This window comes from Urocitellus parryii, chromosome 1, assembly GCF_045843805.1.
Source record: "Urocitellus parryii isolate mUroPar1 chromosome 1, mUroPar1.hap1, whole genome shotgun sequence".
NCBI lineage: Eukaryota > Metazoa > Chordata > Mammalia > Rodentia > Sciuridae > Urocitellus > Urocitellus parryii.
This window is the reverse complement of record NC_135531.1, coordinates 166,450,955-166,469,698: the sequence shown is the minus strand read 5'-3', so window position 1 is coordinate 166,469,698 and position 18,744 is coordinate 166,450,955. Positions and strand designations below refer to the sequence as shown.

Sequence of the window (18,744 nt, the reverse complement as noted above, 5' to 3'; positions counted from 1 at the left end):
ACTTCTTTGCCAGTCTACTGTTCTCTCTCAGGAAGGAAGCAGTGAGGCTTCTGGATGACCTTGCTGTTTGGGGGTACCTGGGCTGCCCTGTGCTATGCATGGGCTCCCACTCAGGGCCTTTGGTCCCCAACTCCTATCCTCTCCCAAGCACTATGCCTTCAAGTTCATGATGGGCTTGCTATTGCTCCATGCTGAGAGTGGAAAGAAGTCAAACCCTCTATGTAGGTAATTTAGGGAGGATTAATTTTCAATTATGGAAAAGAAAGCTAGCGTATGACATTTCTATGACGGGAGAGTGGCTTTTCTGAAGTCACCATGGACAGGGTAAAAACTTGGGGGAGTAAAGGGGTACAGCTCACTGTTAGCACAAGGGCTTAGTCTCTGTGAGCCCCCAGTTCTATCCCCAGCATGCTCACAGGAGAAATCAAGACACTGGGGAAGAAAACGACCTCTGTGTTGGGTTCAGTTCTCTATGTAAAGTCTCTTGTCAAAACGGTACAATAAAGAAAATCTGAGAAGTCTCGACTGGCTGCATTTCTACCTTTCCCCTGGTCTTCTGTCCACAGTTAGAGCTTCCCCTTCTCAGTGTTGCCCTCCTTGCCCAGTCCCTGCTTTGCCCTCCTGGGTCTGACCTTCTGCTGTGGCTGCTGTGTTTGCTGCCTGCTGTGTCTGTGCACCAGGCCACTGCAGGGCCAGTGCCTGGCCAGTCCAGGGCAGGTGCTTCCCCAGGACTGATCTCCTTCCAAGAGGCCTTGTTCTCTGTTTCTCACTTGGAGCTCCAAGGTGCCTCTTTCCTTCCATCCTTGGAAGCTGTGCTGGAGCGAATCAGAATGGCTTCCCCTGCACTCCACATTTCCTCCTCAGCCTGCTCTAGTGCTGCAATTTCTGGCTCAGAGAGAGAAGCCGAGCCTCAAATGGGCCTCTGTGTTCCCCTGGGTGGGGCATGGGCCTGCTGGGTCCTCCCTGGTTGGGCAGCTCTGGCCAGGGGCAGCCCCTCTCTCAGTATCTGTTGGGGGCCACCCAAACCAGGAGGGGATTTTCATGTGTTTATTAGCACTGATGAGGGTACCATGCTTGCAGAGGCGCACGGGTGACATCCAGCGCCCTTTTCCCACACTCCCTACTTCCTTCCCCACCCCTCCTAATGGGTGTTCTGTTCAGGCCCACTCTTCAGCCTCAGGGTGAGGACATTGTCAGTCTTCTGTGCCTGACTGGTTTCATCTAACAGCACCCTCCAGTTCCACCCACTTTGCTATGAACAGGAATTTGATGTTTTTTTTTTCTTCTTTTTAAAACTTTAAAATTTGTTCTAATTAGTTATTCCTGACAGTTGCATGCATTTGACACATTGTACACAAATGGAGCACAACTTCTCACTGCTCTGGCTGTACATGGTTGAACAGGATTTCATTCTTTGTGGCTGAAGGACACCTTCTTGCGTTTCCTTCATTCCTCGCCATGGACACCTGGGCTCCTGGCTGTTGGGAGTTGTGCACAGTGAACAGGACAGATGTGCGGATACCCCCTGCATAAGAGCCTTTGCCTTTGGGCACACACTCAGGGCTGTGCTGGACCAAGGCAGATCTCTTTCAGTTCTTTGAGGGACCTGGCTGTTCCCCACTGTGGCCACACAAATTTATGCCCCACCAACAGGGTGGGAGGTGGTTCTTCTCTAATTCCTCCCCAGCAGGAACTTCTTCCCTTTTTGATTGTAGCCATTCTAACTGGCTGGGATGATGTACCTGTGCTTTTGGTTGGCATTACTTTAACAAAGGAGGTGTGGGGAGGCACACACACCACACACACACACACACACACACACCCTACCTGGGCACATGTGTGCACACACACAGAGACACCCCTACCTGGGCACACATACATACACACACACACAGCATACTTGGGCAGGTGTGTGCACACACACAGAGAAACCCCTACCTGGGTGCACACACACACATACACACATACATACACACACAACCTATGTTGGCATGTGTGTGTACACACAGAGACACTCCTACCTGGGCACACACACACACACATATACACACTCCTTATCAGAGCTCACAGACACATGCATATCCTACCTGGGCATGTGTGCACACACACACACACACACTCACATCTCTCCTGGGTGCACACAGAGAGACACAAGCTGGATAGGCACATGCATCCATACCACACCTGGGTGCACAGACACAAGGCCTAGGTGCCTGCACTCACATGTTCCCTATTTGGGCACACGTGCCCACCACCCCCACAGTTTCTCAACCTCACAGCATGACACTGTCCAGCCCTGGCCCTTTGTGCCCTTCATGGAATGCCTGGCTATCTGTCTTTTTTGACTTGGAGCTCTGCAGGAGGAGCCTCTGACCCCATTGGCCTTCTCTGTCTTCTCTCTGAACAAACACAGATCCCGCCAAGGTACAGCCTCTCTTGCTGCTCTAATAGCCGTCTCCCAGCCTGACTCAGTCCTGCTAGGGCGAGTCCTCCCGGACCCCTGTCTCCAGCTCTCATTTCCGTGTCCTACACATGCCTTCCTGACACCGTGGACTGGGTCATCCCACTTCCAACCTGGCTCCCAGCTCCAGCCAGTTCCCTGTTAGTGTGTGGCTCCTGTCACCCTCCCCCAGAGGTGTCGGGTGGCTTGCAGTGGTGTGCCAGTCCCCACTGCTGTTATGCAGTCCTCTGTGCAGACCCGTCAGCACTGCTGTGGTGAGTCCTGGTCCTGTGGGACGGGGACATCACAGGAGGCTCCTGCTACCCTCACTGAGTCAGGGACCAGCCCAGCTCCCTCACTATGCTCCTGGGCCGCTTGGGTTTGCCGTGAGATCCAACCTATAGCTGGTTCTCTGGGGACGCCCTGGCTTCCTTGCTCTGTCCCCCTTCCTTGTGAGGGCACTGGTGGAGCAGGATGAAGCTGTGGGGAGGGCTCAGGTCCCCATGTGCTTTGGTGGCCTCCCCCGGTCCAAGTGGTGTCCACAGAGCTGAATCAGCTGCCTGGTACATGACCATACTTCACTGTCTTCCTGCCCTCTGGCCCGGGACCTAGTGGCATCCAGCAGAGACCAGTGTCCATGCTGTCACCCTGCCAGCCTGTAGTGCATTGTGCAGGGCAGTGTGTCTGAGCTGAGGGCCAGCCATGTACCCCGTGGTTCCCTGGCATCTGTAGAGGACGAGGTGGAGGATGCAGGCTCTGTTGCAGCCCAAGGGGTCTCAGTGTGGGGGGTGCAGGACCATGGTCACTGGAAATGCCCTACACATTCAGGACAATCCAGCCCATTCCCTGAAGAGGTCCTGGACCTTGCTCTCACCTGACCTGGCCCTCGGTCCAAGTGGAGAGGGGATTCAGCCTCAGCAGCACCTGTTCCCCCTCAGCAGGCTTGTTGGAAGGGGTGGGGCCTTCTGCGATCTCCTAGGCAGCAGGTGGGTGTGGGCTCTAGGTGGCCCAGCCTTGCTCCCAGGTTACTCCCGAGGATGTGGCATCCAGGGGCAAAGTGCCGGTCCTTGCTGCATGAGCGTGCCTCAGACAGGTTTACCTTGTCATCTCCGCCCTTGAGGGAGGCTGGGCTCCTTGTCCCCAGACAGCCAGTGGTGCCGCTTCTCCCCTGGCAGGAGGCTGTCCCTGAGGTCTGTTGATTGGTGTCAAGGGCTGGCTGCCAGTCGAGGCCCTGTGCTGGCCTGGGGCCTTGGAAGAGTAGCCAGTGGTGAGCAGTGGGTTTTGACTCTTCAGGGTTGGGAGGGAGACTGTGAAGTCAGAGTGCAGCCAGCAGCGGTGGCCCTGTGGAGCCTGAGACCCCAGTGGCCAAAGCAGAGTTGACCACTCTTTGTCTGTGTGTCTTTGGGCAGATTACCTCCCTTCTCTGTGTCTCACTGTGTCATCTGCAGATATGAGAAGTACTGGGATGGCCCTCCAGAATCTGTTATGAGGGTGAGACGCAAGGGTGTTGGCCAAGCTCTTAGAACAGTGACTGCCACAGGTACATGTGGAGATTTCTCTTCTGATCACTGTACGCAGTCCCAGCTACCCGTTTCACTGGTTACAAGGGGAGAAAAGGTTCAAGTTCAATAGGGCATGAAATTAAAACATTCTAGCTCAACTCAGCGAAGGGAAGGGCTTTAGGAAGGCTTATTCCATTTTAGGATAAATTTTATTATGTGTATTTGAGTCACAATGCGATGCCGTATTTTGTGTTTGTGGTACAATGGTTTGCACTGCAGAATAAGCTGCATGTCCATTGTCTCAGCCACCCGCTGTCCCGTGGTAAGAGCGCTGCAGTCACTGCCGGCTGCCCTGTGCATAGCCCCGTGGAGAGCCCTGGCCCTGGTGTGGCTCCTCCTGGGCACCTGCACCCGTGCCCTTTCCCCTGTTCGTCCTCACTTCCTCAGGGCCTGGCCTGGTGGCTGCTGCCTGGCTCTCCTTTTCTTCAGGTCCCAAGAGTGAGATCCCTCAGTGCTTTTCTTCCTGTCTGGCTGATTGCTCAGCACAGGCCCTACAAGCCACCCAGGGTGTTCGAATAACAGAATGGCGTCCCTCTTGAGGGCCGAGGGTCCCCTGTGTGTCCTTGTGTTGGCCTTACAGCCAGGTCCACATCTGCTCACCCGTGGAGGATGCCTGGGCTCTTCCCTGGCTGGCTGTGTGGAGGGTCTGCGGGGAGCCAGGCGGAGGGTATCCTTGGGGGTTCCTGTCAGTGTGCACTGTAGGGACGACTGCTCACCACACTCGGAGCGCTGCTCTTTTTGGGAGCCCTGATGGCCCTGCCCTGAGGGAGCACAGCTCTCCTCTACCCGTCCCGTGTGCTTCGACTCTTCTTGTGTGGATGGCAGGTCCTGCTGGGTGTGAGCAGGAGTGTCTTCAGGTGTTTCAACAGACTGATAAAATCATGTGAATTTATTGTGTACACTCATGTTTTGAAGTACATGTACCTTGTGGGGTGACCAAATCCAGCTCATTGGCAAGTGTGTCCTCACATGCTCATCATTTTGGGTGAGGACTCTGCATGCTTTTTGCTGTTTCAGTGACACTAGGCACCCCATAGTCTTCTGGCCTGAGCTGCACCCCAGGCCCCTGGAGTCCCATCTCTGGTGATGGCCCTGTTGGGGTACAGTGTTCTGGATCTGTCTGGAGAGGCCTGCTGTTGCCTCTTCAGCCTCTTGTCTTCCCGTCTGGCTTTGGGGGACATTCTAGACACTCGGGGCACAATGGCTAGGAGATGTGCCCATGTCCCTCCTTCTTCCAGATGACATTTTCCCAATGTTCAGGGTCAAGGCCGGACAGCTTCAGTCCTGTCCTACTCATTCTGAGATGCCCGAGGGCTGCGTGAGGAGTGTCTGTGGAGGCTGCAGGGCCTCACTCACTTGCTGTAGAAAGCGGGTCTCAGCCTCCACTTGCTGCTGTGCTAAGACATGCCTCCCTGGGAGCCCAGGGACCTGCACGGGGACAGCAGCAGATCTGTCCCCACTAGGGGTGAAGATGCATGAAGTCTGGCCTAAATATGCTGAAGAGAGAGCTCGTTGAGCATCTGGGGAAGCCCTGGGAAGTAAGCATGAGGACGGGGGCACTGCGAGATGTCCCCCAGGAGCTATCTGATGCCAAGTGGGACTGCAGTGACCCTCAGTTTGACATGTGTATGTGCCATGTGTCTATCAGAGATCAGGTCATCTACACAGTCTACACAGATACCTGCCCGTGACACGGGAAAGCGCAGCCTTGCAGTCCACACCCTTGGTCCCTAGTGTCCCATCGCTGCACACAATCCCCCGGTTCAGAGCTGATCTGGTGCACATATGTATCTCCCACCTCACCCTGCAGCCCAAACCCACCCCCAAAAGCCAGCATTTCAAAGAGGACTTGTGTGGAATCTGTTCCTAATACTAAACCAACTGTGCACAAAGACACCATCCTGCTCAGGCCTGTGGCAAGAGGAGGGTGCTGCCAGAAGCAGAGGCTGTGTCTAGTGTGGGACAAGATCTACTCTCAAAGAACATTATGGTGGAGACTAAAGAGGCAGAAGGAAACTCCTTGCTATGAAGTTGTTAGGAAGGATCAAAGAGTGGGTGTCTACCAAAACTGGCGTCCCCACCGCCCCCCTGCACAGGCCGTGTGTGCAGCACACCTGCAGGGCACCATGAGCACCGGCCTTTCAGTCAGATCTGTGCCCCACCAGTTCTCTGTGCCACAGGGGTTGTGGGCATGCATGATTCATATTAATCCATGTGCAAGGGGCTGGCTGACTCTGATCTTTAAAATTGCCAGTAAAACAGACAAAGTAGGCAGAGGCAGGTGATGATCCTATGCAGGCAAGAATTGTAAAGAAATGCTGGATATTCCTCACACATTCACTGAGGAACACAAAGTGACTTTTGTCATGGTGAGGTCACCCTAAATGACCAAAGATGGATGGTGAGGGCATTAATGAAGCAAAGGTTTGATAAAGTGTGGGATGAAGAAGTCTGTTAGGAAAGGAAGCTCATGAGATGCTGAGAGACAGGAGAGGTAACCTGCCTACAGGTACCACCAGTTAATCCATTCAAGTAGATCAACCTACTAGTGAAGTTACACCTCCCATAAGATAATCATTTCACCTCTGAATATTCTTGCATTTTTTTCACATTTGAGCTTTTGGAGGGATACCTCACATCAAAACTATAGCAGTGAACAATGTGTACTGCTCATTTTTTAAAAATGTGTCATGAATACTGAATAATATGTTGACTTTTGAAAGCCATGCATCTTTAATATGTTAAGTAAAATAAGCCAGGAACAGAAAGACAAGTACCACAGATCTCACTCGTGTGGTATCTGAACAGGAGATGTGAGTGGAATGTGGTTTGTGATCAGAGGATGAGCAGAGTGGGAGGGAGGGAGGGACGGATGGGGAGAGGCGGATCATCACAGGTAGGCGGGAGCCGGCAGCTCTTTGGTGCTGTTATACAGTTGGTGGCTGTGGAGGCTAGCATTGTGTGTTATGATGATGTGGGATGTATATGTCAAAGAAAGGACTTTGAAAGTTTTCACCATAAATGGTTCATGTTTGAGGTGTCAGCAAACTTTTTTGGAAGGCACCTGGGCAAGGGGAGTGGTTGTGGGAAAGGGTTCCAAGGTGGCACTTTCCACTCCATGGGGGTGGGGACAATGCTGGTCCTTCTGGCTCTGGATAGCTGCGCTGGGCAGCCCCAAGGTGGGCACAATGGTGCTTAGAGATTTTTGAGTCTAAAGAGTCCTCCCGTCACTGGGTGGTTGACTTGGGGGAAGGGAGCCCTTTCTCTGTGTCCACAGAGACTCACCTGGTCAGTGCCATGGTGTGTTCGAGTCTTTGTTCCAGGAGACAGGCAAAGACCACCGCTCCTTAGGACCTGAGCCAGCCCTGGGATGCAGCCCCCTCCAGACTGCCTTCACATCCTTGTTCTCAGGGTGTAGAGCAGGGGGTTGGGCAGTGGGGGACCACACAGTAGAAAAGGGACACTCACACTGGCCACCACACTCACTCCTGGGCTCCCAGTGTGGCTGTCACCCTTTAGAGTCCCTGGGAGCGCAGACACTGCCTGGCTTGGTCTGTGAACGCCTTTGACTGTGAGGGTTGTACTCGCCCTGCGGGTACCTGGTGAACCAGAGCAAGCCCAGCACAGAGAGCACTGTCACAATGTGACCTCTGGGCCTCAGTGCATATGGAGGCACATCCCTGGATCTCCCCACTTGCCCCATTTCCTGAAAGGTGACATGGATTTGACTCATGAGACGCCTTTCTGCCCCACCACTCAGCATGCCTGGGTCAGGTTCAGCTATGTAGAGATGGCAGAGATCCTTGCAGGTGTCACCACACAGGCAACATTGAGCCCCTTCCGGTGTCCCCACACATAGACCTGCTAACCTTACGGGTGTCCCCACACAGGGTCTGGCCAACCCCTCCAGATCCCCACATGGAAAGTTACGCTACATACAATCCACATAAGTGTGAGTGAGGAGCAGCCGGTCAATGTGCTTTACAGAATTCCACCCAAGCCTCTGTCCCCATGAGGAGTGCTAGTCATTCTTCCACTCAGCCAGCTGTCTCGCCATCTCTGTCCATCTTGTGTCATCTGTCACCTATCTGATATGTATGTCATCTGTCTTCTCTCTATCCAGCTCCGTCATCTATCATGTGTCCCCCTCCCCTGTCAATCATGTGTTGTCTGCTTATCTAACCCTCCATCCATCCTGTAGCTACCCTCCAGCTCCTGTGTCTACATCATCTGTCATCCATCTATCCAGATCCATCATCTTGTATGGGTCATCCGTGGCCTGTCTATCATCTGTCATCTGTGATCCATCCATCCACCCATCCATGCACCCTGTGTCTATCCTCGAACTCTGATCTCTGTATCACCTGCCATTGTCCATCATCCCTGTCTCTCCTCTGGTCTGTCCTGTGCCAGCCAAGACCAGGGCTCAAGTCCCCTGAGGACATAGGACCATCTCTGGTCTGTCTCCTACCCTCTGGGAGGGTGCAAGCTGGAGAGAGTGTTGTGTTGGGCACTGCAGATGGGGTCTTCGCTCCACTGAGCTTGCATTCTGGTTGGAAGGGACTTGCAGCTATTGAGGGCACCATAGGTATAGAAGGCAGTTTCCCATTGTGCTGGGAGACTTGGACATGGAGTGACAGCACAGAGGGGCACTGGGGATCACAGTGAGAGTGCGCAGGGCAAGACTCATGGAGCAGGTGATATCTGGCCTGAAGCCGAGACTCGAGGAACAGCCAGAGAGAAAGGCAGGGCCCAAAGATGGAGGCATCACCAGCTTGCTGTAGGCTTTCCATTTAACTTTGTTTTGGAATCTCTTGGACATTGCAGTCAGGTTTTAAGAGCAATAATTCAAGTCCAGTATAGCTTCTGCCCCATTCACATACTTTTCTCTTTCTATTATTTTTGGTGCCTGGAATGAAAGCTATAGCCTGCCATATGCTGGGCAAGTGTTCCACCACTCAGTTACACTCCAGCCCTTTTTACACTGTTTTGTTTTGTTTTACATTGAGTTTTGTGAATGGGTCTGCCTAGTTGTTGAGGTTGTCTTAATACTTGTAATCCTCCAGCCTCAGCCTCCCCAGTTCCCAGGAGACAGTGCAGAGCCGGGGACCTGAGCCCTGAGCTTGGCTGTCACAGGACAGGGGGGAGTGAGAGCAGGGGACCTGAGCCCTGGGCTTGCCTGGCACAGGACAGGAGGGAGTACAGAGCAGGGGACCTGAGCTCTGGTCTTGGTTGGTTCAAGACAGGAGGGAGTGAGAGCATGGGACCTGAGCCCTGGGCTTGGCTGGCACAGGACAGAAGGGAGTGCAGTGCAGGGGCCCTGGGCCCTGGGCTTGGCTGGCACAGAACAGGAGGGAGCGCAGAGCAGGGGACCTGAGCCCTGGGCTTTTTGGCATAGGACATCAGAGGAGGGTGGGGGCAGGACGTATGTTGGACACCAGAGGAGGGAGAGAGGAGGAGGAAGGGAAGGTGAAGGGGGATCCTGCAGGCTAGAGAAGGAGGGAAGAAGGCAGGAGGAGGGAGCCTAGGAAGACTGGGTATGGTGGTCACAAGAGCAGGGAGGGTACAGCAGCGAAGGGAGATCCCAGGGGAGGGAGGGAGGAGGTAGGATGGGAGGTACTCAGGGCCACTATGTAAGTCAGCATGGACTTCCCTCAGGAAAGTACAACTTGTGATGTAGGACACACAAAAAAGAAAACTCGCCATTGAACAGAATCACCACAGGGAAGCTGTCCCCTTCTGGGGTGTTCAGAGGTGCTGAACTCAGCGTCCCACTGAGTAGGTCTCCCACAGCCAGACCAATGGCAGGGCCTCCTCAGGGAGCAGCAGGACCTTATGCTCCCCAGGATCAGCACTACCCCTGGGAGCTCTTCCAGGATGGCTGCCACCTCTGAGTCCTGGCTTGCTCTGACCTGTGGCCTGTGGTTGTGGCTTCCTCTATCTCTGGCTGCTGTGGACACAAGGCCTTTCTTTGGCTTTGGACCTTGTTCTTCACAATCGTCAAGTTCTCCTCCCTCTTCCTCACAAGCCTGGACCTTCCTCATCTTTTCAATTCATGCCAATGACCCCCATCTGAGAAGCCATCTTTGGTTACCTTAAGTGAAGTGGGCTTTCACAACGACTACCACATTTTAAAATTTCAAATTAAGCTAAAGTTGTCAAATAAAAATTGAACACATCTATGGCACACATGGTGAGTTTTTAAAATATGTATACATGGTGGAATCAAGCTCATCTGACATACTTAGTTGGGTTGGCATCAGAGCCCTTGGGTAACAACACAGTGTTGTTACCTGGAGTCGCTACCTGTACCACAGGGCTCTTGAGAGCCTGTCCAAGACCGTGTAGCCTCTGACCAACATCTCTCCAGGCCCACAGTCTCTATTTTCTGCTTGTGTAAGTTTGATTTCCAGTTATTTACTTATGTAGTAAAGATCAGAAGTTTATTTCCCATGGCTCTGGACTCCGGGAGGCCCATGATACAGGGCCAGCAGGCTGCCTGCCATCGGTGTGGGCCTGCTCCTTGCTCTTTCCTCCTGTGGTGGAAGGAGGAAGGGGTGAGCCAGCGCTGGGCTGCTGTAGGTTCTGCAGGTGACATCACCTGTCTGTTCCACTCACTTCACCTGCTGGGGATTCATCCTTGATTATGGCAGCATGGACTCCCTTCCAAAGTCTGGATAGTATTCTCCTGGGTGCACACTTCTCAATCCATCAGGTGTCGGAGGACATTTACGGTGACCCCACAGATTCACCCTGGGCGTCTCCCTATCTGGCAGCCTTAGAACTACTGAGTTTCTGATGACTCAGGCCCTAAAGACAGCATAACTACCTGGAAACTACCAGCTTTCTACAACCTGGTCTGGAAGGTGGAGATCATCTTCCATTGAATTCTGTCAGCCTAGCATGTCATGAAGACCAGTGCTGGTTTATCGGGTGGAAAATTAGTCTCTACCTTCTAGAGTTTGAGACAAGTTCCTTCTTCCTTCCTTCCTTCCTTCCTTCCTTCCTTCCTTCCTTCCTTTCCTTTCCTTCCTTCCTTCCTTTCTTCCTTTTTTTTTTTGTACCAGATATTGAAAACAGAGGTACTTAACCATGGAGCTACTCCCCCAGCAACCCTCTATGTTTTATCTTGAGACAGACTTCACTAAGTGTCTCAGGACCTCACTAAGTAGCTGAGGGTGATTTTGAACTCATGATCTTCCTGCTTCAGCCTCTCCAGCTGCTGGTATTATAGGCATGAGCCATTTTGCCAGGCTTGGAGTACTTTTTAAATTACCACATCTGTTTTGAGAAGTGCAGTTCTTAGTACTCTCAGAATTTTCCCAGAACAAGGTCACCTCCTCAGAGTGCTGTGTCAGGGGCTGCCTCCTGTCGAATTGTGACTTGCACCTGTGCATTTACTAAAATTCTCCTCTGTGCCAGTCTGGATGCTCCAAAAGTAGTTTTTTTAAATTATCTGTTAATTATCCAGTGACTCTGTGGCAGTCCATTGGAAAAAATTCTTTGTGGTCCTGATACCTGCAATAGTTATCATCTTTTCCTCATATTTTAACATCAAGTCCTACAGTTTCATGGACTTATATTTTATTTTTGCCTTTAGTGTCAGAAAGCTCATCATGATTTTTCCTTCTTTCTTAAGTTTTAGACGTTCATTGTTATTTTCTGGGTTTGGCTATGTTAACATTTGACAAAAACAAGACAGGAGGAAAAAACCAAATTGTCAATGAACCTACAACATGAAAAAGGAAACTGTCAACTTGGAATTCTGTCCTGGAGTCTCCCTTCTCCGCAGGAGGGATCAGGCAGACATCCCATTTTTGCCTGCTCTTGCTAGCTGCTGGCACATCTTGACAGTGTAGCCCTCCTGCGGGGTTAGGAGGGCCCAGCCAGGTGGTGAACATAGTGCACTGGGCTGCTCGCCTGGACCCCAGGCCTTCTATGAAAGCTAGCTATACTTCTACCTTGAACTCATTTTTTTAAAAAAAGAATACCTCTCTTTTTAGCTAAGATTTTGATTTATTTCCACATGGTTTCACAAGCTTCCGGAATATACTTTTGCACACATTTTACCACATTTAAAACTTAAGCCTGTGTAAATGGTGGTTTTCAACTTTAAATTTCTGTTGCACATTGCTCACGTAGAGAAAGCTCTCTCGCCTCCGTTCACTGACAGTGGTGGCTGCTTGTTTCTCTGCCTACTACTATCATCTACTAGGCACAGGCTGTCCCTTAGGTCAGGGTATTAAGCACCCCACACATATTCCAGCGCCCTGCAGAAGGCTGCAGGAACCAGGCGCTGAGTTCCGTGTATGCGCAGAAAGGTCTGCAGGAGCCACACTGCAGGGCCGTAGGTGCGCATGCGTGCTTGTGGGTGCGCGGGGATGGCGGGGGAGTGGGCGCTGCCTTGGCTAGAGTCCCTTCCTGTGCAGGTGCGTGATCCTTCGCTTCCTCAGGTCACATTTCAGGAAAATACTACATTTCGTTCAGGAGTTTTTCATCTGCGTTGATCAAGGTCATTAGTTTGTGGACTTTTCTCCTTGACATGTTCTCCTCACGTTTTGGTTAGGCTCAGTCTGGGTGTGTCCCCCTGTGCCAATCAGCTCCTCCCTGTTGTCACCCAAACACCCCGCAAGACCAGCCTGGAGGCAGAGGAGATTGTGTGGGCTCAGGGTCTCAGAGGGTCAGTCAAGGTCTGTGGCCCCTTGCTCTGAGGTGAGGGAGCATCATGGGGGAAGAGTGTGGTGCAGGGAAGCTGCCCAGCCAGGGAGACCAGCAAGCAGAGAGAGGGAGAGCCAGGACAGCCAGCGAGACCCAGCAACGCACCACCCAAGGCCAGGACCACCACCCCAGCAGCACATCACCCCATGACCACACCCCCAGCAAACACCCCCTCCCAATCCTTCCAAAGGGTCAGCCCTTTCAATGGTTTTACCCACTGATTAGGTTGCCACTCTCATAATCTAATCATTTCACCTGGAAACCTTCTTGCCCTAAGAGAGGAGGTTTTGGGGGACACAATACATCCTAACCATAACACCCCTTCTTTATATCGTAGAATAATTTGAAGAGCATTGGCATGAGTTCTTTTTTAAGGATCTGGTAGAATTCAACTGGCAATCCTGGGCTTCTCTTTGTTGCAAGGATTTTTATTACTGATTCAATCGCATTGCTATTGGTTGGTTTAGGTTTTCTATGTCCTCTTGGTTCAATTTGGGTAGCTTACTTTGAAATTTTGATTAAAGTTTTATTGTTCTAACCGTCATTGGTATGTAGAATTTGCATTCTCAGCTGGAATACATCCTTTTGTAAGGTATGGCGTATTTTCTCTGTCCATGGAACATGATGTGGAGTCTTACATGTCCCTGGTGGATTTGGTGTCACTAGTTTCCAGGCAATGGTGGTAAAACTTTGTAAAGAAGGAAATGTGAGCTATGGAAAAAAAAAATTATCTATGTTCACAGGAAGAAAGCACTCCTCTTCATTCTTATAATATTTTGAAAAATCTATGTGAAATTCATGATCAAATCTATGAAGACCCTGCATTTATTATAAGCAAATAAGATAGTTTCACACTGTATTATGTATGCTTAGGAGTAATGGGAGAGGAAGGAAGCTCAAAAGGGGACAAATAGAAGAGAAATAGAAATGGAGAAAGAGGAAAAGGGACAAGGATTGGGAAGTTCGAAATTAAATCATCCAACAAATATTTATTTCACACCAGCTCACCGAAACCTTTCTCAAAAGCCCCTGGTTTCTTGGAGTTACCCACTTGTGAGTGACTTCATCACAGGGAGGTGTGTCCTCTTGCGGTGGGGATGTTGAGGCTGTGGATCTCACAGTACCTACCCACTGTGCATTTTCAGTCCCTTGTGGGAAGTCACTCTGCACGTGACTACTGCCTCCTGCTATCCAGGCGATGGACATGGCCATGACATGGATCTTTATCTTCTGCAGGGCTTCCAGGCCCTGGCCAGGAGTCTCCTGAGAGCTCCCTTCACGTCCTTATTCCTCAGGGTGTAGATGAAGGGATTGAGGGTGGGTGTGATTATGGAGTAGAAGAGGGAGATGAACTTGCCCTGCTCTTGGGAGTAGCTGGAGGGGGGCTGTAGATACATGTAGATGGCAGGCAGGTAGAAGAGGGAGACCACCATCAGGTGGGAGGAACAGGTCCCAAAGGCCTTGTGCCGTCCCTTGGAGGACTGGATCCTGAGCACAGCCCGGGCAATGAAGCCATAGGAGAGGAGAATGACAGCCAGGGGGACCAGCACAAAGAAGGCCACCAGAATGGCCAGCGTGGTGTCATTCACTGCGGTATCCGCCGCACAGGACAGCTTGATTATAGCTGGCACCTCGCAGATGAAGTTGTTCAGCACCTGCTGCCCGCAGAAGGGCAGCTGGACTGTCAGGACCACTTGAACGAGAGAGTTGCCAAAGCTACTGAGCCAGGCCACAGCCACAAGCTGCTGGCAGAGAGGGCGGTGCATGATAATGGCATACCGCAGGGGCTCACAGATGGCCACGTAACGGTCCAGGGCCATGGCAGCCAGGACAATGCACTCGGTGCACCCCAGCCAGTGGAACATGGCATACTGCACGGTGCAGCCACCGTAGCTGATGGTCTTCCTGGAGCTGCCCATATTGGCCAGCATCTGGGGGACTGTGGTGGTCGTGTAGCACAGGTCCAGGAAGGACAGGTGGCTGAGGAAGATGTACATGGGGCTCTGCAGCTGGGCATCCAGCCGAGACACCAGGATGATGGAAATGTTTCCCAGCATGGCCAGAATGTAGGATACCAGGAGGACCACGAAGAGAGGAAGTTCTAGCCATGGTCTGTCAGAGATGCCCAGAAGGATGAAGTACTTCGGAGGATCCCACAGGAAGCTCTGGTTTTCACTTCTCATGGTGAGGCATCTTGTGGCACCTGTGATGAGTCAAGAGAGTGGGAATGAATGAGTCCTGTCAGAAGGCAATCATCTTTGTATACCTGTCTGAACTTTCTGACCTCTGCAGACACTGCGACTGGGGGAGTCAGACAACTGCACCTGTGTCTTCACTTCCCCTCCTTCTCTGTGACCTTACCCACGCCCCCGCGTGTTTCCAACGTCAGTGTCTGCATCTGCTAAGATGGGGAGTAGAGCTTCAGGTGGCCAAGGGACTGGGGTGAGTGGACGCACACATGACAGGTTTATTTGAGTTGGACTGCTTCATTTCTTTGCAGTTACACTCAGGGGAATTGTCCACTCTCAGGCTTTATCACTTTGTCTTTGGAGGTGGTGGTGGGAGAGAGGAGGAAGGTGATAAACAAGACGGGCTTCATAAGCAGCTGGGGGCTCTGGGGGCTCAACTCTGGCTACAGGAGGTGCCCATGCTGCTCTGGGGCACAGCACTCTCCCCTCCCACAGATCACTGGCTTTGGCAGTGCCAGACTGCATGGATACTTGGAGTGGAGCAGCTGAGACCTGTCACTTCAGCTCCAGGTCTGTTATGACCCATGAGAGGCCCCCAAGCACAGAGTGTTGAGCACAGGAACCTGTGAAGACCAGCTCTGGAGGTGTTCAGTGCAAGATCAGCCTGCCTCCAAGTTCACAGTCCACCTGTGACTTCTTTGCCAGTCTACTGTCCTCTCTCAGGAAGGAAGCAGTGAGGCTTCTGGGGGACCTTGCTGTTTGGGGGTACCTGGGCTGCCCTGTGCTATGCATGGGCTTTCCCACTCAGGGCCTCTGGTGTCCAACTCCTATCCTCTCCCAAGCACTGTGCCTTCAAGTTCATGATGGGCTTGCTATTGCTCCATGCTGAGAGTGGAAAGAAGTCAAACCCTCTATGTAGGTAATTTAGGGAGGATTAATTTTCAGTTATGGAAAAGAAAGCTAGTGTATGTCATTTCTATGACGGCAGAGTGGCTTTTCTGAAGTCACCATGGACAGGGTAAAAACTTGGGGGAGTAAAGGGGTACAGCTCAGGGTTAGCACAAGGGCTTAGTCTGTGTGAGCCCCCGGTTCCATCTCCGGCATGCTCACAGGAACAATCAAGACACTGGGAAAGAAAACGACCTCTGTGTTGGGTTCAATTCTCTATGTAAAGTCTCTTGTCAAAAGGGTACAATAAAGAAAATCTGAGAAGTCTCGACTGGCTGCATTTCTACCTTTACCCCGGTCTTCTGTCCATAGGTAGAGCTTCCCCTTCTCAGTGTTGCCCTCCTTGCCCAGTCCCTGCTTTGCCCTCCTGGGTCTGGCCTCCTGCTGTGGCTGCTGTGTTTGCTGCCTGCTGTGTCTGTGCACCAGGCCACTGCAGGGCCAGTGCCTGGCCAGTCCAGGGCAGGTGCTTCCCCAGGACTGATCTCCTTCCAAGAGGCCTTGTTCTCTGTTTCTCACTTGGAGCTCCAAGGTGCCTCTTTCCTTCCATCCTTGGAAGCTGTGCTAGAGCGAATCAGAATGGCTTCCCCTGCACTCCACATTTCCTCCTCAGCCTGCTCCAGTGCTGCAATTTCTGGCTCAGAGAGAGAAGCTGTGCCTCAAATGGGCCTCTGTGTTCCCGGTGGGTGTGGGCCTACTGGGTCCTCCCTGGTTGGGCAGCTCTGGCCAGAGGCAGCCCCTTTCTTGGCATCTGGCCTGGCCTGTTGGGAGGCAACCAAACCGGGAAGGGATTTTCATGTGTTTATTATCATTGATGAGTGGTACATGATGAGGGTACCACTCTCCCATCATGGAAATGTCATATGCTAGCTTTCCTTTCCTTAACTGAAAATTAATCCTCCCTAATGACCTACATAGAGGGTTTGGCTTGTTTCCACTCTCAGCATGGAGCAATAGCAAGCCCATCATGAACTTGAAGGCACAGTGCTTGGGAGAGGATAGGAGTTGGCCACCAGAGGCCCTGAGTGGGAAAGCCCATGCATAGTGACAGGGCTGACATCCAGCACCCTTTTCCCACACTCTCCACTTCCTTCCCACCCTTAGTAATGGGTGTTCTGTTCAGGCCCACTCTTCAGCCTCAGGGAGAGGACATTGCCAGTCTTCTGTGACTGACTGGTTTCATCTAACAGCACCCTCCAGTTCCACCCATTTTGCTATGAACAAGAATTTGATGGTTTTTTCTTGTTTTTAAGTCTTTAAAATTTGTTCTAATTAGTCATTCCTGACAGTAGCATGCATTTGACACATTGTACACAAATGGAGCACAACTTCTCACTGCTCTGGCTGTACATGTTTGAACAGGATTTCATTCTTTGTGGCTGAAGGACACCTTCTTGCGTTTCCTTCATTCCTCGCTGATGGGCACCTGGGCTCCTGGCTATAGGGAGTTGTGCACAGTGAACAGTACAGCCGTGCGGATACCCCCTGCATAAGAGCCTTTGCCTTTGGGCACACACCCAGGGCTGTGCTGGACCAAGGCAGATCTCTTTCAGTTCTTTGAGGGACCTGGCTATTCCCCACCGTGGCCAAACAAATTTATGCCCCACCTACAGGGTGGAAGGTGGTTCTTCTCTAATTCCTCCCCAGCAGAAACTTCTTCCCTTTATGATCATAGCCATTCTAAATGGCTGAGATGATGTACCTTGTGCTTTTGGTTGGCATGACTTTAACAAAGGAGGTTCAACGTAGCCCCCACCCCTTCCTGGGGTGTGCACACACTCACAGCACACACACCCTACCTGGGCACACTTGTGCACACACAGAGAGACACCACTACCTGGGCGTGCACACACACACACACACAACCTACCTGGGCACACGTGTGTACACACAAAGGCACCCCTTCCTGGGCACACAAACACACACTATACCTGGGCAGGTGTGTGCACACACAGACACACACCTACCTGGACACACACACATACATACATACACACACACCCCCTACCTGGGCAGGTGTGTGCACACACATAGACACACCCCTTCCTGGGCATGCACGCGTGCTCACACACACACTCTACCTGGGCACACATGTGCACACACACAGAGACACCCTTACCTGGGTGTGCACACACACACACCCTACCTGGGCACATGTGTACACACACAAAGAGACACCCTGACCTGGGTGCACACACACATATACACACATATATACAAACACACACCATATCTGGGCACGTGTGTGTACACACACAGAGATATCCTACCTAGACACACACACACACACACACACACACACATATACACACTCCTTATCAGAGCTCACAGACACATGCATATCCTAACTGGGCATGTGCGCACACACACAAACACACACACACACACTCACATCTCTCCTGGGTGCACACAGAGAGACACAAGCTGGATGGGCACATGCATTCATACCACACCTGGGTGCACAGACACAAGGCCTAGGTGCCTGCACTCACATGTTCCCTATTTGGGCACAAGTGCACACCACCCCCACAGTTTCTCAACCTCACAGCATGGCACTGTCCAGCCCTGGCCCTTTGTGTCCTGCATGGAATGCCTGGCTATCTGTCTTTTTTGACTTGGAGCTCTGCAGGAGGAGCCTCTGACCCCATTGGCCTTCTCTGTCTTCTCTCTGAACAAACAGATCCCGCCAAGGTACAGCCTCTCTTGCTGCTCTAATAGCCGTCTCCCAGCCTGACTCAGTCCTGCTAGGGCGAGTCCTCCCGGACCCCTGTCTCCAGCTCTCATTTCCGTGTCCTACACATGCCTTCCTGACACCGTGGACTGGGTCATCCCACTTCCAACCTGGCTCCCAGCTCCAGCCAGTTCCCTGTTAGTGTGTGGCTCCTGTCAC

The 18,744-nt window shown here is 52.0% G+C and overlaps 1 protein-coding gene across 1 annotated transcript; it reads right to left on the bottom strand.

Moving 5' to 3' along the window:
• Window positions 1–13,943: 13,943 nt before the first annotated feature.
• LOC144257230 (olfactory receptor 2B11-like) lies at window positions 13,944–14,903 on the bottom strand. The gene has a single exon (XM_077803341.1). It carries the CDS (start codon window positions 14,901–14,903, stop codon window positions 13,944–13,946), a length of 960 nt encoding a protein of 319 aa, XP_077659467.1.
• Between the last annotated feature and the right edge of the window lie 3,841 nt (window positions 14,904–18,744).

Bases quoted from the DNA above. Each gene is read 5' to 3' on its own strand.
- LOC144257230 (XM_077803341.1), bottom strand. From the start codon at position 14,903: ATGAGAAGTGAAAACCAGAGCTTCCTGTGGGATCCTCCGAAGTACTTC.